A 23975-nucleotide genomic window follows, 5' to 3' on the forward strand; every position below is an offset into this window, starting at 1 on the left:
CTTTTGCAGAGACTGAAATTTGAAATTACCTTCACATTTAACTTTGGATGGTCAAAGCTCAGGAGAGATTTGTCAATTTTGTCATGTTTTCAAAAGTAATGCTTTCAGATATAAAATTTTAAGTTATTCCTCTCATTACCTCATCAGGATTATTATATTTCCCTCTGTTTTAATAAAGGCTTATATTTTTTTTAAAATCTCAGTATTTCTTAACAACATGGTTCTATTGCTAAATATAAAAACAAAAATGTGGTGCTTAAACACAAACCCAAATACAAACTAAAGCTTAACTATTTCTGCAAATGCCTTTATTAGCTTGAGATACGTCACAAGAAATCAGTTAGCATCTTCGGTACCAGCAAGATTTTCACCAAACCAAACTTATTTATAATTTAACTCAGGAAATTTCAACAGTGCATACCTTAAGAGGCAATATCATAAAAATATAATCAGAAACCACTTCAAAAATTAGCATTAGTATGATAATTAATGGACATAGTCAAAAAGGCCATCTTTGCAGTGGCAATTTGAATTTTAAATGTATTAGGTTTACAACAAATAGAGTGTGCTGCAGATCATATGACAAAGTTAACGTTTATGTAGAATACTGACAAAATCAACATGGACCTTTCCAGTAATCCTGCAAAATTCATGATGAAGGGCTCAACACTTCACTATAATGCTTAGTCAATCAATAGTGGAAATACAACAGTGGATTAATCTTTCTATATGCACAGTGAAATTAAATAGAGGTCAAGCCCAAAAGTTCCTTATGTACTTCTTTTTAACATGTTGTGACAACTAAATTATATACAATCCATATTATAAAATATAAAATGTTGAGTAAATATATTATTTTTTTAACTGAATTTCCATGAACATATTTTCCACCTGTAGTGGAAAGTACCAGTGGTAATTAAAGATTAAAGTACAAGTTTCTAAAGGGTAAATCTTGTCACTTGATCTTTGATTAGGAAATTGCAATAAAATTGATAATGCCACATTCAGAAGCACATGTCAAGCCTCCAAATTATTCTGCACATCATAATCAAATAAAACAATCAGTTTATATCAACTAGGAATTAAAATCTGTTTCAACCTCAATGAAGCAGTTGATAGGGTTTCTTTCTGCCTATTTTCATTTAGTTTTGTTTCAAGAATCTTATTTGTGAAGGCAATAATATAATCGTATAAAATGACCAAAAAATGACATCAGTGTAAATAGTAAGAGAATAAATAAATGCATATATTTGTATCTCAAATCAATGACCTTGGCTATTCACCATGGTAAATGTAACCTTTATCAAGTTACATCTCAATTTTCATACATAGTAAACAACATTCTTTCCCCAAAGAATTACAAAATAACCCTAGGGTATTATTAGCAAATATTTCAAATGAGTGGTTTAAAATGCTACATTTGCATTATAAATATTTTAATTATAATGCAGCTGTTAAACTATTAAACAGATAACCTTTCCATTTTGGAAATTGCAAAGATTCTGGATTACTACCACCTGCCATCAAGGTATGCTCACAGCTGTTAATATTCATGCTACTCAACTGTACAACAAATTTAAAATTCTATCCTCGAATTGTCACAGATACACAGCAAACTGTAGATATTTGCAGTATTTAAAATGAATGCAGAATCAAAGAGGATAAATTTAAGTGATATTAACAAAACCAATTATTGATTTTATAAATAGTATTCAATTTAACACTGAAGATATAATTGCAAATGGTAAAATATGACAGGTACACCACAGATAAACAAAATTCATAATTCAATTTCAGTCAGATATTCACAATATTCCATTGTGTACTTTAAGATGGGGTAAGACTTCACAGCTGATCCCTTTGTTCAAAAATCAGAGTCATTTCATCGCAGGGAATTTCAGCAAAAATTAAAGCTTGTAAAGGATACTTCAGTGGGTAGAAAACACAAATCCACCTTGCCATTGATGTGTGCAGAATTTAGTTTCTCAATATTCACTTATACACCTGAGAATTTCAACCAAATTGCAGTGAATGATTACTAAACAATTTTACTCAAAGAAAGCATCTCTAAATCAGTAAATACTTTACTGCCAAGGTTACACAATAGCCATGAAATGGTTTACAGCTTTATCTTGACAGGCCATTCAAGCATATATCATAAAATATTAAAACCATATAAATTATAAAACTATACAAAGGGCACATTGTAGCAAAATAGGTTAGAAACAATAGAATAACTCTTATTTTAGTTTTGACTTTTATGAATGGCACCTCTAAACCCTGCACCCAAAAAAACACATTATCATTTGTATCTCATCCCATACCAATCTGCTCATGGGCCTCCATTTCTCCACCAAACTCTTTCAAACAGTGGAGAAACAGCAACAGTGGATTATTTTCACAGCATTTCCCAAAAAAAGTTTTTTTTTGTCCTCTTTCAACTCTTCATCAGTCAATTGGTCCCTGGAAAATAAGTTTGATGATACCTTGTTCTCCATTCATTTGGACAGCACAGAAAGGGCATGCTGCATGGAATGCATGTGTACCATGAGGTAATGGAATTTGTGACCAATATTTTGCTGTTTTTTCAGAGCACACATGTCCACATGGGCTAAATGTATATGTTGGAGGACCTGCATCCACATAAAATCCTGCTTCACAACCAAGCCAAAGAGGTACATAAGGACCCACAGTTCTGCACATGGGACATTCTCGTTCATTGGCTTCTCTATCACTACGATGTCCCCAGTTGTGATAACCATGGACATGCCCACAACTAAGATAAGCCCATGGCTGCTTCTCTTCCACAATGTCCTTGCGATTAATGCTGGGAAATGCTAAGGTGTTAAGACCAACAGGACACTGAGGTCGAGCAGCATTAATCTCCTGTCGAAGAGCTTCAATGTGTTTTTGGGTAGGAGTATGGAACAAGCCATCTGCTGTTCTCCATAAAAGTGTTGCTCCACAAAGATCAACAAGTGAGCCATCTTGAAGAATATTGGTTTCAGTTTCCACCTGAGAAAATAATTAAAATGTAATATAATTAAGAAATTCCTTCCACAATCATTAAATGTAAATATCTATATCCATCCAATTAACAGTGGAGAAAAATAAATCGCAGGTCATTTTATCTTTTTCCATAGATATTTATAGGATATCAAGTGTATAACTCAACTGAATTGGCCAAGAAAGTTCAAGAATGACCTAGTAGCACTCAGACAGCCTACCTCCATAGGCATGTCTGATTAGGGTGTTATTATTGGCTTTTGCACTTCAAAAAAAGCAAAAATCAGATAATATATTATTCCTTATTACCATGAAGTTACATCTGACAGAAGACATTCATGAATTTCAGAAGATGACAAGATTTAGGAAAGTCTGAACCTCTAATAACAGAATAAAATGTCAGTGTTAACAGGGCTTACACAAGAATTGTCATTAAAGCTACGGATACAAGGAGAGAAATAGAGTTTGACCACAACTCAACTATAATTTTAATGAATGGTTAAATTGGTTCAAGGCATAAATGGCTTAATCTTAGTGCATCCAAGTTTGAGGTAGATAGGCACTGTTGGCCCTCATTTCAAATTTCAGCTCGAGGTTCAAGGTAGTCTGTGCTACAATTCCATTTGAGGAAGGAATAAGGATGGCAAATTCCCAAAGAGAGCTGAGGCTAAGATGGAGGGATGATGAGGGAAACAGGCCAATGCTTTAGTGGTTGAGAATGCTGTAGAATATGGAAAAAAGAGGGATCACACTGAGGATAGCACCAAATGAGTTAACTTATATAGAGGTGAAGTATAAAGTTTAATGCCATCATTGAGGTTTTAGGGGATAATGGGGTCACAATATAGTTTGGGAAGCCTGCAGTTGGGCTAGCAAGTGATCTTCAAATTAATCAGAGGTTTTAATTCTGTAATGTGGATAAAGTTGCCTTGGAAGCAGCCAACAATGGGTGGTTCCCAGAGAAAAGTGGGTCAAAGTTACCCTCACACATGCAAGTTTGAGAGGGCTGTAAGAGTGTTTATCATTTAGAAGTACTTGTTCAAATTTCTAGGTAACAAATGTACTGGAGAAGGGCATCGTTGGAAAAAAATAACTTCAGAGGTGAGTGATTGAGTTTGGAGCTGGGATTGGTCTACAAATACCTTGTCTTTTTCTCATGTTATTAATTAAAATAAATTAAATGCCGATTATCAATCATTTATAAATGACTCAGCATAACATGATGGAGAAAACAACAAATATTGCAGTGTTCTCAAACAATTTTCAAACTTCAGATTTAATGTCAGAGTACAAACATGATACCACACACAACCAGAGATTCTTTTTCCTGTGGGCGAGGCAGAATTACCATTTATTGGTTCTAAAAACTGTACTCAAGAAGATACAAATAAAGGTAAAGGTTCATTGTTGTCACGTGATACTACATTTAGAATGTAACATACATGAAATTCCTTAATTTTGTCTAAGTCACCCATTTTTTCCACAGAAACCTACAGCACCTGGTGCTCCTCGGCAGTTTCCCCTCCAAGTACTGACCAGGCCTCACCCTGCTTAGCTTCTGAGATCAGACAATCTCCGGCTTATTCAGGCTATTAGGCTTCTATAAATAAACATAAACAAACTGACCATGTAATATAGAGAAAAATAAAATCAGTAAAATGCAAAAGTAAAAAAATATTGAATCCCTAATTGAGTTTGTTGTTGAGGAGTCTGATGATGGAGGGGTAGCAGCTGTTCCTGACCCTGGTCGTGTGCTTGTTGGGGCACCTATACCTCTTTCTTGATGGTAGCAGTGAGAACAGTGTGGGATGGGCAATGTGGATCCTTGTTTGGATTGCTGCTGCTCTCTGTCGGCAGTGTTCCTTGCAGATTTTCTTGAAGGTGGGCAGGATTTTGCCTCTGATGGCCTGGGCTGCGTCACTGCCGTTTGGAGGGCTTTACACTCAGAGGTATTGTGTTTCCATACGTGACCGTGATGCAGCCAGTTAGCACACTTTCCACTAAACATCTGTAGAAAATTACCAGAGTTTTCGATATCATATCACAAACTTCCAGACTCCTGAGGAAGTAAAGGCACTGACGTGCTTTCTTCATGATGCCACTAGTGTGTTGGGATCCAGGAAAGATCCTCCAAGATAATGACTCCAAAGAACTTAAATTGCTCAACCTCTCCACCTCTGATTTCCCAATGATCACTGGATTGTACACTTCTTGGTTTCCCCTTCTGAATTCAAAATGAGCTCCTTGGTTTTGATGACAATCTCCCTCCTGTTTGCTGACCCATCACCCCTTTTTAATACAACCCACTGCAATGATATTATCAGTGAATTTTAGCTGGCTTTCATCCCAAGCAACACAGCCAAAGGTGTAAAGCAAGTAAAGCAGGGGCTAAGAACGCAACTTTGTGGTGCTCTGGTACTGATGGAGATTGTGAAAGGGATGTTCTTACCAATCCTTATTGATATAAACAGAGTGGAGAGAGTGCAGAGAAGGTTTACCAGAATGTTACCTGGGTTTAAGCATCTAGAGTATAGGGAGAGATTGGACAGATTAGGTCTTTATTCTTTGGAGCGTAGAAGGTTGAGAGGGGATTTGATAGAAGTATTTAAGATTATGAAAGGGATAGACAGAGTGGATGTGGATAGACTATTTCCATTAAGAGTAGGAAAGATTAAAACAAGAGGACATGAGTTAAGAATTAAGGGGCAGAGGTTTAGAGGTAACATGAGGGGGAACTTCTTTACTCAGAGAGTGGTAGACGTGTGGAATGAGCTACCGGGAGAAATAGTGGCGGCGGAGTCAATTGTATTATTTAAGAAAAGGTTGGACAGGTATATGGATGAGAAGAAGATGGAGGGTTATGGGCATTGTGCAGGGAGGTGGGACTAGAGAGGGGTGTTTGGTTCGGTGTGGACTAGAAGGGCCTAATGGCCTGTTTCCGTGCTGTAAATTGCTATGTTATTAAAAAAACAGATCTGGTGTTAAGTTTGCATTAATAATTAGTGATAAAATACGGAAAATCTCTTCCCAATATTTGACCAGGGTCGGACAAGACCAGAACATATGAATTAGTGGGCCATCCTCATTCATACATCTGTCACAAGGACAGCTATTATTAGGATAAATTTAAGTTTTGACATCTAAGTTCTATGCACAACTTTAAATTGTAGTAGTGAGCAATGGGCACACAGAGAAAATGTATTAATCAAATTTTTAAAAAAAATTATGTTATTGTAGTCTGGAGGTGAGGAAATACATGATCCAATTACACAATGGGGTGTTGAGGCCCAGATCTTGGAGTTTGCCGATCAGTTTTGAGGGCATGGTGTTGAATGCCGAACTGTTAAAGATTATCCTGCTGTTTTGATTTTGATGTGGATTAAGAAAATAAGATCTACTTATTCAAATTTAGTACAGGTTGTAGCTCTTTAATCCAGCGATGTTGGAACCTGGCCATTGTTTGACCACAGAAAATGCTCAAAAAGAGAAATTGACCCCTAAGGGAATCCCCTATGTGAACATATCAAAAGTAGAACAAAGCTTTAAACGGTTAATGATACTGTGGGGCAGCACAATTAGCATTGTGGCGAGCACAACGCCTTTACAGCACCAGTGTTCGGGACCAGGGTTCAAGTCCCGTGCTGTCTGCAAGGAGTTTGTATTAACAGCGGCAGATGCAAACATGCCGGACTGAGGGAGCTGCCACACCACAGAGTGCCGGATAAGAGAGGTGCAATGTATCAACATTTTTCTCTAAACCAAAACTTTTTGAAACAGTTACAAATTTGATAATGCAGGTCCTGGGGAAAAAAAACAGCAACAATCAGTGATTAGGGGAGAGTTTGTGACTAGTCCAGAAGATTATAGGCTTGGTTGTCCCAAATTATCATCCATTTCACTCAAATGGATGAATATTAAGTAAAATATCAAATATTTTTCCACAAAAAGCTGGACAAATCTACTGTGGCCCCAATTAAAACATCAGTAAATGAAAAGCAGGAAAATGTTGATGCTGAAAATTTGAAATATAAATACAATTTGGAGTTCAAGCAGCACGTGAAAAAAAGTGTGTTTAACGTTTCAGGTCCATGAGAACTAGAAAAGTGAAAAAACCAGCATGCTGCTTTAATTTTTTGTTGGAGCTCTGTGAAAAGCCAGCATCTTAGTCTCCGAACTTAATTGTCCTCAAGAAGCATGTGAACGCAATTAACTGCTATCTTGAACTGCTGCCATTCTTCATTTTCTCTGTGTGAAAGTGTTTAATGGTATTAACATTGTTGGCAAGGCCATTTCAGGGGCCTTTAGATAGACCAAGACATATATAGACAGTCTGGGATGATAGATTTCCTCTCGTGAAGAATATCAGTGATCCAGGTCAAATTTTACAACATTCCTAGTTTCGATGGTTCCTAGTTTTCATTATTTTCAAATTCCAAACTACAGGTGACAAAGATAGCAGAGCAGTTAGTGCAACGCTGTTAAGAGTGCTAGCAAGCTAAGCTCAAATCCGGAATTTGTATGTTTTCTTCCAGGTGCTCCAGTTTCCTCCCACATTCCAAATATGATGTTATGGTTTAATTGGTCACATGGGTATATTTGGGCAGAGCAGGTTCGAGGGCTGGATGGGTCCATTATCGTGCTGAACCTTGAAATTAAAAAAAAAATTTACTGACATGCTAAGATTTAAACTTGGGTCTTTGGAATGTTCATCCTAACCTCTGGAAACTTTCTGGGTACCCAGTGCTCCACCACTGAATCCTTGTTACACAGAAGGGCATGGTTGAGAGAACAAAGGGAATATTTGTCATAGAATGTAAACTGAAGTTGTCCAGGAGACACAAGGAAAAATACATTGATGAAGTATCTTTATTTTTATTGCACACAAAAAAAAGGAACAGAAACAGGCCATTTGGCCTTTCGAGTCTGCCCTGTGAAACCTCCCTGAGCTAAACTGTTCTCGCATCTAGTTCCAAGTTCTGGCCTTGTCCCCATATCCCATGATAGATACCCTGATTAAACTTTTTCCCTTTCACCATTAACCCATATCCTCTGGTTTATATCTCACCTATCCTCAGTGGTTCAAAGTTTGTTTCTCTCAGGTGAGAGTTAGAAGACTCAATGCTTTCCCAGGTAGTTGAGAAAAATGTACCAGGGCAGTGCTAATTTAATGAATGTTTTCATGCCATGAAGAATTTCAAGGACATTAAATTTTTTGTTACTTCTTAAAATTCTTTTTACTTACTGTTATTTCACACACAGTGAAGGTTGACAAATATTTCAGCAAATTACTTTAGGTCATACCCATAATCGAAAACCCCACCTTCTGGCACTTTGTGAAGCACTTTGAAAAAATGTTGTTACGTTTAAAATCAGGACAACAAATTATTTGTGTAGTAGTACCGATGGCATTAATTTGGCATTCAAGATAATGAATAGAGTTGGCAACATATATGTAACTATGTTTCAAGAGAGGAGTGGTACCTAAAAAAAATAATTTAAGGCACCTGTAAAATTCAATGCTTTCTTTTTTTTACTTAAACTAAAGTTGCTTTTAATTATCTTTACACATGAGAACACGATCAAACTTTAACTTATTGCTATTTTTTTTAAAATTTTTTTATTTTTTAAGACCAAAACCACATTGACACTAACTTGCAGTTTCAATGTGCAGCTTTTTGTCAGAAATAGTTTCTGCTGAGTCAGATAGTAGCAATTACTGATTTTGCATAAGAGCATAGAAACATAAAACATAGAAAATAGGTGTAGGAGTAGGCCATTCGGTCCTTCAAGCCTACACCACCATTCATCTTGATCATGGCTGATCATCCACTCAGTACCCTGTTCCAGCTCTCTCTCCATATCCCCTGATCCCCCTAGTCACAATTACTAAATAAATGGGTCTCCTTCCTAGCACTGATAGTCCCATTGTTCTTTTATTTTTCGCTCAACAGATGCTACATTTCTTAATGCGAATGTTTCTCCAACATTTTCTAATTCTATATCATGCTAACTGTTTGCTTTTAATTATCAAAGCAATTAAAGAGATTGTCAGCTATATTATCAAGTGCCAATTAGTCACTAATAACATTCCAAATGCAGCTTGGATTCCAGAAGGACCATTTGGTTTTAGATCTCAATAAACAAGGATAACATAAACTGATTCCCAAGGTGAGGAAAGAGTGACTGTATTTGATATCAGTTCACTATTAGATCAAATATGAAATAATGAGGTCATGTAAAGCTGAAGTTCAAGTAGAACCTGATGAAACAGTGTTTTCCGGTCCTGGTGCAAAAACATGAAAAATGGAACCAGACAGAACACACATATATACATATCTAAAAATAAATAAGTATCATTTAATAAATAGTAGAGGGTCAGTACGAATTAATTCCATCATTCAGCAGTCTCACTACCCGTGGGAATAAGCTGTTATCAGCTTGGTGGTTCTGACTCGGATAGTTCTGTAAACATTTCCTGATGAGAGAAGCTGAAAGAAGCTGCATCCAGGGTGGCAGAGGTCCTCAACAATTTTGTGTCCCCTCTTCAAACAACCATACCGGTAGATCACATTGAGAGGGGGTGGGAGACTCCAGTGATTCTCTCTGCTGCTTTTATGGTTCTGTGGATTGACCTCCGATCCGACGTAGCCGGTAGCCTCAGTCTTCTCAGGAAGTGCAGTTGCTGTTGCACCTTCCTGACAAGTGAGGGGATGTTGTGTCTCCAAGATAAGTCACTACTTAAATTGACTCCGAGAAACTTGATGCTCTCTACACTCTCCACAACTGGGTTATTAATGTGTAGTGGAGGATAGTCATTCCTAGTCTTTCTGAAGTAAACAATCATCTCCTTTGTCTTGAGAACGTTGAGGCTCAGATTGTTATGCTTGTACCATATCATGAGATATTTTACCTCTTTTTTGTAGTGCTGCCAACTACTGTTGTTGGAGCTGGATCTGGCATTGCAGTCATGGGAACAGGAGTAGGCTAGGCACATAGCCCTGAGGTGCTCCAGTGCTCAGCATTTTGCTGACAGACTGTGGTCTTTCCATTAGGAAGTCCAGAACCCAGTTACAGAGAGGGGTGTTGAGTCCCAGAGAGGACAGCTTCTGCACTGCCTCTGGGGAATGATCTTATTAAACGCTGAGCTGAGGTCAATGAACAGCAGCCTGGCATATGAGGCACCATTCTCCAGGACAGAGTGGAGGGACAAGGCTATAGGATCAACAGTGGAACTGTTTCATCTATAGGTGAACTGAAATGGGTCCAGTGTCTCTGGGAAGTGTGCTTTGATGCGTTCCATCACCAGACGCTCAAAGCATTTCATAATGGTGGAGGTCAGTGCCGCCAGGCAGTAGTTGTTGAGGGCAGTTGTTGTAGCACTTTTTGGTACCAGGGTGATGGTGGTTGTTTTGATACCTGCGGGGATGTGTTGAAGATGTCTGCATCCTCTGTCAGTTGGCCAGAGCAGTCCTTCAGTATCTGACCAAGTATGTTGTCTTGTCCGGCTGCATTGCATGAGTTCACCTTGGAAAGGGTTCTCCTCGTTTGTCCACTTCTCTGTAGAGATCCGTTCATCAGGGGAACACGGAGCTTTCTTCTGCTTCACCCTGTTCTTCTCATCAGAACATGCAGGGAAGATGTTCAGTCTGTCCAGAAGGGCAGTGTTGTTGTCTTTAACTCACAATGTTGTCTTGTGATCTGTGATAGTCTGGATCCCTCACCTCATGCGCCTGTTGTTGACGGTGTCGCACAGCTGTCTATGTATCTTCTCTGTGTACCCATGCTTTGCCTTCCGGATGGCAGCAGTGAGTCAGCCCTAGCTGATCTTAGTGTCATGAAGTGCCTGCATCTCTATACCCAACCATAGTTTCTGGTTCTCACTGGTTGTGAAGTATTTGATCTTGGTGACATTGTCAATGCACTTGCTGATGCAGCCATTCACTAAGCTTGTGTACTCCTTGATGTTAACATGACTGTTGCAGGTGGTCACCTCCCCGAAACAGCTCATGATCTCAAAGCAGTCCTGTAGCACTTTTGTGGCCTCCCCTGTCATGTCCTGATCTCCCTGCGAACTGGCTTCATTCATTTTGCAAGTGGTCTGGGGGAGGCCAGCAAAACTTGTATATGATACGAGTGTCCAAGGTGAGGGTGAGGGGCAGCCTTGTACACACCTGGAACGTTGGTATACACCTGATCCATGATTATCATATTATTAATTATTATAATTAATTATTATAAGGCAATAACCCTTCTGCTGGCTAAATTTAAAGCTATCAAAGAATGGAAAGTTCTTCACTGCACCTTGGTACAAGTGATAATAAACAAACTTGCATTCAGGTTTCAAGTTCATGTTTGTTATCTGACTGTATACATCACTGGGGTCTCCCTCCCCTCTATCGATGACATCTACAGAGAGCGATGCTTAAAGAGGGCTCGGACTGTCAGTATCTAACCAGACTGCAGTATCAATGAGATACTGCCTTCAAGGAAGAGGTTCAGGAGCATAAAAACAGAACTGCAAGGCTGGGAAACAGATTCTTCCCAGCTGAATAATTCTAGAATCATTTAAATTTTTTTAATACATTTATTTTGGATCGCAATGTACGGGTACACAATCCTTTAGCTGGAACCCTTGGGGGACAGTGTGTTCCGGATTTCAGGTTTTTTCAGACTTTGGAAAGCCAGATTTAAGCTCAACTGAATTGTGCTGCCGTCTCCCCCCCTTCGCCCGCCCGACTCGCGCTGCCAGTCTCCCCCCCACCCGACTCGCGCTGCCAGTCTCCCCCTCACCCGACTCGCGCTGCCAGTCTCCCCCTCACCCGACTCGCGCTGCTGCTCTCCCCCACCCGACTCGCGCTGCTGCTCTCCCCCACCCGACTCGCGCTGCTGCTCTCCCCCACCCGACTCGCGCTGCCAATCTCCCCCCACCCGACTCGCGCTGCTGCTCTCCCCCACCCGACTCGCGCTGCTGCTCTCCCCCACCCGACTCGCGCTGCTACTCTCCCCCACCTTGCCCGCCCGCTCAACTCGCGCTGCCGTTTCTCTCCCCACTTGCTGGATTTTGGAGCTTTCCGGATTTTAGATGTCTGGATAAAAGATTGTGTATCTGTATATGTTGTTTGTGTGTAGGGTTTACTGTGTGTCTGTCTGTGTGAACTATGATCTGGAGATGCACTGATTTGATGGGTTATATATGTACAATCAGATGATAATGAGCTTGATATGGAGTCAAAACAGCATTTTGCCAGACCATGGTGCACACACATACACACAGTAAATATACAGCACATAATCACAAAAAAACGAAGATATAATTTGAAATAAATGTATATAAATATTTTAGGATAATTTACTTGGTTAGAGGAGCCTGTTGGAAAAAGCCATTTTTCAACATGGCAGTCCTAATTTTGATGTTCCTGTATCTCATTCTAAATTGATCAAAGATACTGTGTGCTGGATATAAAGTATCTTCTATAGTTCTTTGAACTCCCAGTAAATGATGCCAAGAGGAAAGGGAGATCCTACTAAACTTCTCTGCTGTTTTGATGATCCTCTGTATTGACTTCTGGTCTGATGCTTTGCATCGATTGTGTTCCTTTGAAAGATTGTCAACATGGAGGCTGGTAGTCACCCTCCTTAGGAAGGCACAGGAGTTCCTACTAATGGGGAGGTATTGTGGGTTAAGGATAGGCGGTCCTTTATATGCACTTTATGCTCTCCAATCTCTCCATGATACAACCATTGATGTGGAATGGAAAGAGTTTAGTCTTCGTCATTATGAAGTCCACAATCATCTCCTTTGTCTTGTCCACATTAATAAGACACTGGTTTTTGTTCCTGTACCATCTTTTGAGCTTCTGTAAGCTCAACAAATTTCATCATTATCATCGATGAGGCCAACCACTGTCATCCATAAACTTGATGTTCCCATTGAAATTGAATTTGGCAGTGCATTTGTGAGTCGGCAGCGTGAACAGCAATGGGCTGAGCCCACAGCCCTGAGATACGCCTGTGCTCAGCATAAAGGGGCTTTACCTGACTGTGGTCTTTCAGTCAAGAAGACTATAATCCAGTTGCAGAGGGGTGTTGAGTCCCAGCAGGGACAATTTATCCACTAGCCTCTGAGGTATGATCATGACGTAGAACCTTGAGCTGAAGTCAATGAACAGCAGCCTGGCACATGAGGCATCATTCCCTATGTGGGCCAGGATGGTGTGGAGGGTCAAGGCTTTGGCATCAACTGTGCACCAGTATGGACGCAGGGCAAAGAGTACAAGAGAAACAATTTGAGCAACGAATATCCAACTCTGAGTTGGAAGCTTACTAATGAAGAAGAAACTCTTATGTCTATAACCTAAACAAACAAATTATTGAAAATAAGGTTGGAAAAGAATATATTGTTTGATTAAGGACTCAATTAAGTTCAGAATTCTGTTTCAATATCAAGAGAAAATCCACTCAAATGCAGCCACAAACTGTTGAAGCCTCTCAAGTTTTCAATAAACCTTCTTGAAGAAATGTTTTCTGGAAGATTGTTCCATGAAATGCTGGTTGAGAACACGAAGAAACTCTTAATGTGAAGGGATGACAAATACCATTGATCAACACTACGTGTTTCCCTGCTCAATTGTGTTTAATGTTAACACAGGCCATTACCCAAAAATATATTCTCCAAAAACATTATCTCTTATTTGGGTTCCATTGTAATATCCTCTGTATGATACTGAGAAAATTGGGTTTTTTTTAAATGAACTTCCCAGACACATTTTATGCTTTACTCAACTCTAATATTGTGTATCATTCTGAAAAAGAAAGTGCTTTTGATGCCAAACATTTCCATTGTTTATACAAAATTCATAACTTGTATTCTGCTTCTGTTTCATAGAAGTCCTTAAATATATGCTTTAGTAAACCAGTATTCTTACTAAAATTGAAGCCCCTGCTTACATACCAGTTTTCCTCTTTGCTGTGCTGATCTCGTTTCCCTTAGAGTGTAGACATCGCCACAAACCGAAATTTCCCGCCATACTCCAGGCCTAGATTCGTCTGTAAAGCCTCCCCTAGGATGCATTACTAATACTCCATTGGTTGTTAATCCATCCATATGGCCATCCGGATTTTTCCATTTAGCGGCTTTCTCCTATTGAAGTTAACAAGATGGAATAATATTCGATTTGTACTTTCACTACATACCACATTGAATTTGCTCCAAAAAATGTTGCTCTTAGAGTTATAAAATCCTCCACCATATATACTTACGCCAAGGAATATGTTTTTTGATGAATCAAATCCTGCAGCATAAATCCTAGCAGTATATGGGGCATTTCTATCACAAACTATTCTACACGCAAATCTGGAGATGGTGCTTTGTGTGACTTGTGTCTCATCATTACTTTGACTACCAGAAAGAGTGTCTGTTACAACAAAGTCAATGGGATTCTCGGTAGATCTTCCAATCTGTGGAAAAAAAAAGCAAACACGAATACAGTAACTCAATAATGGCATTGCAGATCATGGCAGAGAACAGTAATCCAATGCTAGAAATACATCAATATTTTCAAAAAACTAAATCCAGTTTTTCAATTCAAAATATTATTCATGAATGAAAATTGAAAATACATTATTAAATAATTAGATAACAGTTGGGTTTCATTGAACAGAACATAAATGTTTTGTTTATAGAAAAACAAAGAATTGTACAACAGAGAAAGAGGCCAATCACCCATACGTCTGTACGAACATGATGTTCAAATCAAACTAAAAATATGCTGCTTGCACCTGGTTGATATCCCTCAATCCCTTTCATATTCCTGTGTCAATCCTGAATGCTATTACTATACCATGACTTCTGGTGGCCTGTTTTAATCACCTACCACTCTCTATATATTTGCTCTGCATATCTTTCTTAAACTTCCTCCCCCTCACCCTAAGGCATGTCCTCTTGTGGATGGCAATTTTTTCCCTGGGGTAAAGATTCTGATTGTCTATTCTATCAATGTCTCTCATGATTATAAACACCATCAAGTTGCTCCTCAGCCCTTGTATCTCTCTTTGGCTTGGCTTCGCGGACGAAGATTTATGGAGGAGGTAAATGTCCACGTCAGCTGCAGGCTCGTTTGTGGCTGACAAGTCCGATGCGGGACAGGCAGACACGGTTGCAGCGGAAAATTGGTTGGTTGAGGTTGGGTGTTGGGTTTTTCCTCCTTTGCCTTTTGTCAGTGAGGTGGGCTCTGCGGTCTTCTTCAAAGGAGGTTGCTGCCCGCCAAACTGTGAGGCGCCAAGATGCACGGTTTGAGGCGATATCAGCCCACTGGCGGTGGTCAATGTGGCAGGCACCAAGAGATTTCTTTAGGCAGTCCTTGTACCTTTTCTTTGGTGCACCTCTGTCACGGTGGCCAGTGGAGAGCTCGCCATATAACACGATCTTGGGAAGGCGATGGTCCTCCATTCTGGAGACGTGACCCACCCAGTGCAGCTGGATCTTCAGCAGCGTGGACTCGATGCTGTCGACCTCTGCCATCTCGAGTACTTCGACGTTAGGGATGAAAGCGCTCCAATGAATGTTGAGGATGGAGCAGAGACAACGCTGGTGGAAGCGTTCTAGGAGCCGTAGGTGATGCCGGTAGAGGACCCATGATTCGGAGCCGAACAGGAGTGTGGGTACGACAACGGCTCTGTATACGCTTATCTTTGTGAGGTTTTTCAGTTGGTTGTTTTTCCAGACTCTTTTGTGTAGTCTTCCAAAGGCGCTATTTGCCTTGGCGAGTCTGTTGTCTATCTCGTTGTCGATCCTTGCATCCGATGAAATGGTGCAGCCGAGATAGGTAAACTGGTTGACCGTTTTGAGTTTTGTGTGTCCGATGGAGATGTGGGGGGGGCTGGTAGTCATGGTGGGGAGCTGGCTGATGGAGGACCTCAGTTTTCTTCAGGCTGACTTCCAGGCCAAACATTTTGGCAGTTTCCGCAAAACAGGACGTCAAGCGCTGAAGAGCTGGCTCTGAATGGGCAACTAAAGCGGCATCGTCTGCAAAGAGTAGTTCACGGACAAGTTGCTCTTGTGTCTTGGTGTGAGCTTGCAGGCGCCTCAGATTGAAGAGACTGCCATCCGTGCGGTACCGGATGTAAACAGCGTCTTCATTGTTGAGGTCCTTCATGGCTTGGTTCAGCATCATGCTGAAGAAGATTGAAAAGAGGGTTGGTGCAAGAACACAGCCTTGCTTCACGCCATTGTTAATGGAGAAGGGTTCTGAGAGCTCATGGCTGTATCTGACCCGACCTTGTTGGTTTTCGTGCAGTTGGATAATCATGTTGAGGAACTTTGGGGGGCATCCGATGCGCTCTAGTATTTGCCAAAGCCCTTTCCTGCTCACGGTATCGAAGGCTTTGGTGAGGTCAACAAAGGTGATGTAGAGTCCTTTGTTTTGTTCTCTGCACTTTTCTTGGAGCTGTCTGTGGGCAAAGACCATGTCAGTAGTTCCTCTGTTTGCGCGAAAGCCGCACTGTGATTCTGGGAGAATATTCTCGGCGACCCTAGGTATTATTCTTGTACACAACAGCCCTTGTACACACCAGAGAAAACAACCTGTTTGGCCAACCTCTCCCCATAATGCATGACTGAAAATCATACACTGGGGCAGAAATCACTGATGCTCAGTGTATTCTGAGCATCACCAGAAGTGTATCGAGAAAGAGATTCAAAGATGTTCTCAAAGCATCTATGGAAAAATGTAACATTCAGATTGGCATTCATTGAATCCATTCATCAGAGGTACATAGAAGTACAGTGTAAATGTTAGAAGAAACATAATATAAATTACAGAAGAAGGACATCATCTCCCAATACCATCAAGTACTTCTTGCTCCAGCTGTTGCAAAAATCTAGGATCCCTCATTCTAAGGATTCTCTAATGCATTAATCACAACTTCCCCATTCTGAATTTGCTCCCTATGAAGAAAATATATAGACACACTGTGACCTTCTTCATCAAAGTACTAAGAATGCAACACTTGTTCAAAGAATCACATCTGTGATCACAGATCTACCTATCCATCCCTTTAATATTGAATCCCCTTACTCTAGCTTTGTGCCTAATCTATCTCCAATCATATATTTGAGATATCCATGCTTCAATCATCTCCTTGTCTATCAGTTAGAGGTGAACAACCATTAGAGAATGTCATACATTCACGGGACTCATTTCAAGAGGAGACGAGACAGCCTACAGGCATGATGTCTAAAAAGTGACAGTGTGGTGTTCAGAGAACAATCTTGTCAAAACCAAAAATTATAATAGACTTTAGTAGGAACAGTATAGTTTCAGATCCATTATACATCAATGGGAACTGTGTGGAGTCACTGCTTTCAGGTTTCTGGGTATGCACTTTTCTGAAGATCTCTCTTAGACTACCAATACAATTGCAGTAGTTAAAAAGGCACAGCAACAACTCCATGCCCTGAGAATTCTTAAGAAGGTCAAACTGCAGGAGAAAGTCCTTTTATTGCTGTTCCATTGAGAGTGTGCTGGCCTACTACACTCCAACATGGTCTTCCAGCTACTCAGCAATTCAGAGGGTCATCAATTCGGCCCAGAAGACTATCGGCTGAGCACTGCCCTCTTTGGAGGATTTATATAGATCTCACTGCCTCAGCAGAACAGCCAAAATCCTGAAGGGACCTTACCACCCTAGTCATCATCTGTTTGAACTGCTGCCCTCTGGTAGACGTTTCAGGTCCATTAAATGATGGACAAACAGACTTTAAAAGCTTTTACCCCAGGGCCATATGTGAACTGAATACCACCAAACATAGAATATTGTAATGTTTTATGGTGGTGTTGTTTTTATATTTTATTTGATGTGTCTGTGCACCGTCAGGGTGTGCGCTCAATTTCATTGTACTTGCGCAATGGCAATAAAGGTTATCTATCTATCTTAACCACCTAGTCCTGGCATTCCAGAAGTCTACTTTTTGACCACTTCCTGGAACATTCTAACCACCTAAGCAGATCTGCTGCAGTGATGTCAACTGGGGCAGTTACATCATATCAGATTTACAATTTGTTATTTTTAATATTTCATTTGATAGGGGAGTTTATGTGAAAGATATATGGATTTCAGTGGATCTGTAGAGATATCCCTTAAGTATATCTCAGAAAATGCACATCAGCACATCTAGATGAATTCACCAAAACAGAATGAGAGGACTCTGTTGTGTTACATAGATTTTATTTTTAAGAATGTAACATGAATATAGATTATTTTTCTACAATATGCAGATGCATCTCACCTGAAACATGTCCGTATCTTTATCATGGGTATACTCTACCACCACAGTCTGGTTTCTGGATAATGTATATGAGATACTATGTTGCCCTTTCGAGTTGACTACCTGTAAAACAGTAAGCAGTTAACAAAAATAACTTTCATTGAACTTGCCAGTATGAAAGCAATAACAGTACTACGGTGCCACATACAATAATTTTGTAAATACACATCATGAGCAAAAACTAAACAAATCATATATGTTATAATTATATATGGTATACATGTAAAATAAAAGGAGTATGTTAAATAAAATGTGCCGCAAATTTCTAAAAACTCCCATAAAAAATTAAAGCCATTTACATGCTTGAATGCAATTGGGCAAGGCAAGGAGGATAAATTTTTAACTTACAAAGATCTAGTTCTAAATTTCATGGTATTTTTCTTGCCACTTTGCTTCAACAGCTTTTCCAGTACATTCACTATATTCCTTTTCAAAGCATAGAATGACCACTTAACAACTTTGAAGATTTTTTCTAACCCTTAAAACTTACTTAAGAAATCAAATGCTGCCACTTTTTAGGGAGAATCTTCCTGAGCCTGGTGACTAAAAATGGGATTTTAAAAATCTTAAACATGATCTCCAGTTATTGACTCACTTACCTGGTTTCTCTACTATCAGATGCTCTCACCAGATAGGCGATCCACATTCCAAAGAAATATGTCCTATTGATCCTAACCTTTTCTCATAAATGAAACCCCTCATAAAATGTGTTTAAACCTCCTTTGTTTTATTACTGGTGTTTCTGACACTGAAACTAATGACTGCATTCCAAATTTATTTAATTGGCTAATATGATGCCAAAATGTATAAAATTATCCATTCCAAGAATTTCAGCTACGAGGTTATACTCCAGACTTTGCGGAAGAACGATTTGGAACTAATTGCCTGTAAGACTAATTGCCTGTGCAGCCCAGCACACTCCTCAGCTCTAATAACTCACAGTTGTCACATGTGGCTATTACATATTATTCATAAAATTTCACATCTCTTGGAAACCACTGGGTTGCCTCAATCTTTATTCTCTTTTTCACAACTCTGTTCAATAAACTACTACTCTTTTTTCCATTAACTATCTGCTCTGCATCCCGCATCGGACTTGTCAGCCACAAACGAGCCTGCAGCTGACGTGGACTTTTACCCCCTCCATAAATCTTCGTCCGCGAAGCCAAGCCAAAGAAGATCTGCTCTGCAATATTTGCATCGCCAACCACACATTACATTATATTCAAATATTTCTCAATGTCAGTAACACTTGAATTCAAGCAAGTGCACCTGAAAACACTTACATCTGAACAAATATAACTCCGCGAAACTCTCAGATAAGTACCACAGGGAGTTTTCTTCCCACTTTTGAGCACACAAACTCAATTATTGGATTGATTTCAAGTCAACTACATTTATACACCCAATTGCTTATTAGGCAGAGCACCTGTATTACAAATCCAGGCAACCACAGAATTAGTTATCATTTTCCCTAAGATTGAATAAGATTGATAAGAAAAAGAATGAATTTTCTTCAAAGATTTCTGATAATTATGTTGGTTCAGTTCTGCTTTTGTCAAAAGCATTAGAAGGTATAATTACTGCCACACTTTAGTATCCTTTCTATTCACTTAACTAAACTTAAAAATTAAGGAATAGATAAAGTGGAGCATCATATAGTGCCTTGACGCGGCACTGCCATCAAATAAGCTCATGATTTGTTCTGTGCATCAAGTCACTTTCCAGACCCAAACCCATAGAGCAGTACTGAAATTGAATTACACAAGAACAAAACCTCGTGTCTATGTTATAAGAATATTAATCCAACTAGAAGACTTTGCATTAATTTGCCAAAACATTTCAGAAAATAAATTTTAAGCAATTTCAAATTTTATGCATCGCATCAATATTTGGCGAGCTGATTTTTTTTTAAAGTACCATCTGGATTTGATAATTATAATATCAGCAATAACTGATCTGTTTGCATGGTTCTTCTCTTTATTTCAGTGACAAGATACATAGTAGACATGTGATACATATTTCGAGTAAAATGCAAATGCATTATGGCAATACCCTACATGACATTAATGAGCAAAATCTTGCTGGCTTTAGATAGGAACTCCAAGTTACCTCTGGTATTTGCCATTTGAAACAATGTCTATTCATGGATATATGCACCCATTATGAACCTATTTGGCATTGATACGTTACTTTCAACACAACAAAACACTGAAAAGCATGCCAATAAAGGATTTCACAATGAGTAACATTGAGAGGCTAGCAAAGTTTATGAGAAATGTTTATTAGGAAGTCCAAAAATATACAGGATTTGTAGGTTGATTGGTGTATTTGGGTGGCATGGGCTAGTGATGCTGAAGGGCCTGTAACTCTAAGTTAAAATTTTAATATATATATATATAAAATTAAAAATAAAATGAATTTCAGAGTTCCAGTCATTATGCCTGAAAGTTCCACCACTGATGAAAAGAATAGGTATCAAAAGTTTTGGGACATGGAGCTGTAATCATAAGGTAATCACATAAGGATTTGTTAATAGGCTTGAGAATGAAGAGATTAAAATCAAAAAGCTGACAGTTGGGAACCAATAAAGGTCAATGTAATGGATGAATGATACTTAGTGGAAGCTTATGAACTTAGCAATTCAGTTATGGATAAGGACAAGACAATGGTGCACTTTAGCATGGCATAAATAAAGCCTTGCAAACTGATGTGGTGGAGTGTTCAACTCAGGTTCAAGGATGACTACAAAGCTTCACAATAATCGGTACAGTCTGAGTGACCAGCAGCAAAAGTGGAAGTAAATTTAGCATTGAGGTGCAGATTTGTTAACTGTCTCCATGAATTGATTTGTTCAGTGCTGATACAATAATATTTTTGGTATATACCAGTTAGATACACCTCACTGACAAAAGGCAAAGGAGGAAAAACCCAACACCCAACCCCAACCAACCAATTTTCCCCTGCAACCGCTGCAACCGTGTCTGCCTGTCCCGCATCGGACTTGTCAGCCACCAACGAGCCTGCAGCTGACGTGGACATTTTACCCCCTCCATAAATCTTCGTCCGCGAAGCCAAGCCAAAGAAGAACAACTCAAAGCATTTATAACAATGTTATGGAGTATGAATGACAATAAACTGTGCACTAATTTTATTTAATTTATTTGAGAAGCAAAATAAGGATTAAATGAAGACAGTTTTAGCACGCATTTCCTTCCTGACTCAGGAGTTGAGCAGGATAGATCTGTTTTGATGCTTTTCTATTTCAAATGTTATAATAGTTGCATGCATAATGGAGAAGCAAATCAGTTTCCTAAACAGCAAAGAGTCTTAATTATGTTAATTATCCACTAGCAAGCAACATGAGAATTCTAAATGAGGAGAATTTGCAACCTGTGGAAACTATCGATTTAATCTGACGGATCGATTTCATATGGATACAAGACCGAGATGACAGCAGCATTAGGGTAAGAAATGTGGCAGTGATTTAGTGGGATTATGTTCTGATTGGTGTTGCACTTTCTGTAAATACAACCACATGAATCTCAGCCGTGGTAATAGCAATCGAGATATGAATAAAATCATTTTAACTAAAGTAAGATCAGTGGAGCTTTTATGATTTTTTTTTGTCCTTGATTCCCTCCTTAATATCTGATCTACATTATTTCTGATACCTGATTTTCAAAAAGTCAAATATTTCATCTAATGGAGAAACCTAGAAAATTTAGGTTACAAGTAATTTGCTGAAAGAATATCCACAGAATGTGAAAAACATTCCATGAAAAGGTCTGAAAGTTAATTGAAATATTAAACACAGAAATTAAGTAAGAGCTTTAGGAATTGCAACAAACATGGGGAAATGAAATGAAAAAGAGTTGTTTTGGTTAACAAAATTCTGGAAATGCTGAACGAACAGTCATTTTTAAAACACACGTTGTCTAATGCAGTAGGTAAGAAAATGTGCTTGTTAACAGCAGAACAGATGTAAAAAGTGTTGTGCAGTAGATAGAAAATATGCCTAAACTACTTTTAAAATGTCCTCAAGTTCCACATAATTGTATAGGAACTCAGGGATTGACTGAGACATTGGTTTGTTAGTACTTGAAGCCATACTTGCAGTCTACCAATAAATTGACCAAGGTTACACACCTGGGAAGTCCTGTCATATTACACACCCTGGAAGTCCTGTCATATTACACACCCTGCAAGTCCTGTCATATTACACACCCTGCAAGTCCTGTCATATTACACACCCTGCAAGTCCTGTCTTATTACACACCCTGCAAGTCCTGTCTTATTACACACCCTGCAAGTCCTGTCTTATTACACACCCTGCAAGTCTTGTCTTATTACACACCCTGCAAGTCCTGTCTTATTACACACCCTGCAAGTCCTGTCTTATTACACACCCTGCAAGTCCTGTCTTATTACACACCCTGCAAGTCCTGTCTTATTACACACCCTGCAAGTCCTGTCTTATTACACACCCTGCAAGTCCTGTCTTATTACACACCCTGCAAGTCCTGTCTTATTACACACCCTGCAAGTCCTGTCTTATTACACACCCTGCAAGTCTTGTCTTATTACACACCCTGCAAGTCCTGTCTTATTACACACCCTGCAAGTCCTGTCTTATTACACACCCTGCAAGTCCTGTCTTATTACACACCCTGCAAGTCCTGTCTTATTACACACCCTGCAAGTCCTGTCTTATTACACACCCTGCAAGTCCTGTCTTATTACACACCCTGCAAGTCCTGTCTTATTACACACCCTGCAAGTCCTGTCTTATTACACACCCTGCAAGTCCTGTCTTATTACACACCCTGCAAGTCCTGTCTTATTACACACCCTGCAAGTCCTGTCTTATTACACACCCTGCAAGTCCTGTCTTATTACACACCCTGCAAGTCCTGTCTTATTACACACCCTGCCAGTCCTGTCTTATTACACACCCTGCAAGTCCTGTCTTATTACACACCCTGGAAGTCCTGTCTTATTACACACCCTTGAAGTCCTGTCATATTTTGGAGCACACTCTGTAGTTAATAGAGAAATTTCAGATAAAACATTTAACATTAATAGTAGCAGAGGGATCATACCTGTATATTTGCCAAATGCCAAATAATTTACCACAATATAACAGTCCTGTGAGATGAGATTGAGGATCAGTTATCTCTCTCATCTTGAAATTGGAAGATTTTGGATTCAAATCCCATTGCAGAGGCCTGAGCAGAAAAATCTAGGCAGACATTTCAGAGAACTTGGGACTACTCAACATTTGAAGGCAGTGAATCTTGAAGACATTAACTTAGCATTCTAAATGCTATCCAGTGTGGATATGAAAGATCCCATGACATTTTTACTTCCCTGTTCTGCTGGCCAATATTCATCCTTCAACCACTATCAACAAAACAGCTCATCAATATGCCATCCTTACATCCTTCAGAGATTACATTTTAAAGAGTAACTAACTGGGTGTGCAATTATAACATTCTGAAGTCATGAACAAGCCTTTTTCTCTTTCACCTGAACAAGATATGCATAACTTTCACAGATGCATTTCTATTATTTTCAAAGCTACACAGAGTAAAATATCCTCCCTCTTTTTTACAGTTATAGTCCTTGATTAATCTTGCAATGC

At 39.3% G+C, this 23975-nt stretch overlaps 1 protein-coding gene across 4 annotated transcripts in view; it reads right to left on the minus strand.

Annotated features, from left to right (window-relative positions):
• Positions 1–280: 280 nt before the first annotated feature.
• LOC138753671 (E3 ubiquitin-protein ligase pellino homolog 2) overlaps positions 281–23975 on the minus strand; it is a 109233-nt gene continuing 85538 nt past the window's right edge. For all 4 annotated transcript variants that reach the window (XM_069916934.1, XM_069916931.1, XM_069916932.1 and 1 more), the window contains 4 exons: positions 18293–18394; positions 14266–14463; positions 13958–14146; positions 281–3015 (listed from right to left, as the gene is read on the minus strand). In XM_069916934.1, the coding sequence (XP_069773035.1) occupies positions 2449–3015; positions 13958–14146; positions 14266–14463; positions 18293–18394 (1056 nt within the window). In that variant the 3' untranslated portion in view covers positions 281–2448. The remainder of the gene's footprint in view (positions 3016–13957; positions 14147–14265; positions 14464–18292; positions 18395–23975) is intronic.

Source organism: Narcine bancroftii, chromosome 2, assembly GCF_036971445.1.
Source record: "Narcine bancroftii isolate sNarBan1 chromosome 2, sNarBan1.hap1, whole genome shotgun sequence".
Lineage (NCBI taxonomy): Eukaryota > Metazoa > Chordata > Chondrichthyes > Torpediniformes > Narcinidae > Narcine > Narcine bancroftii.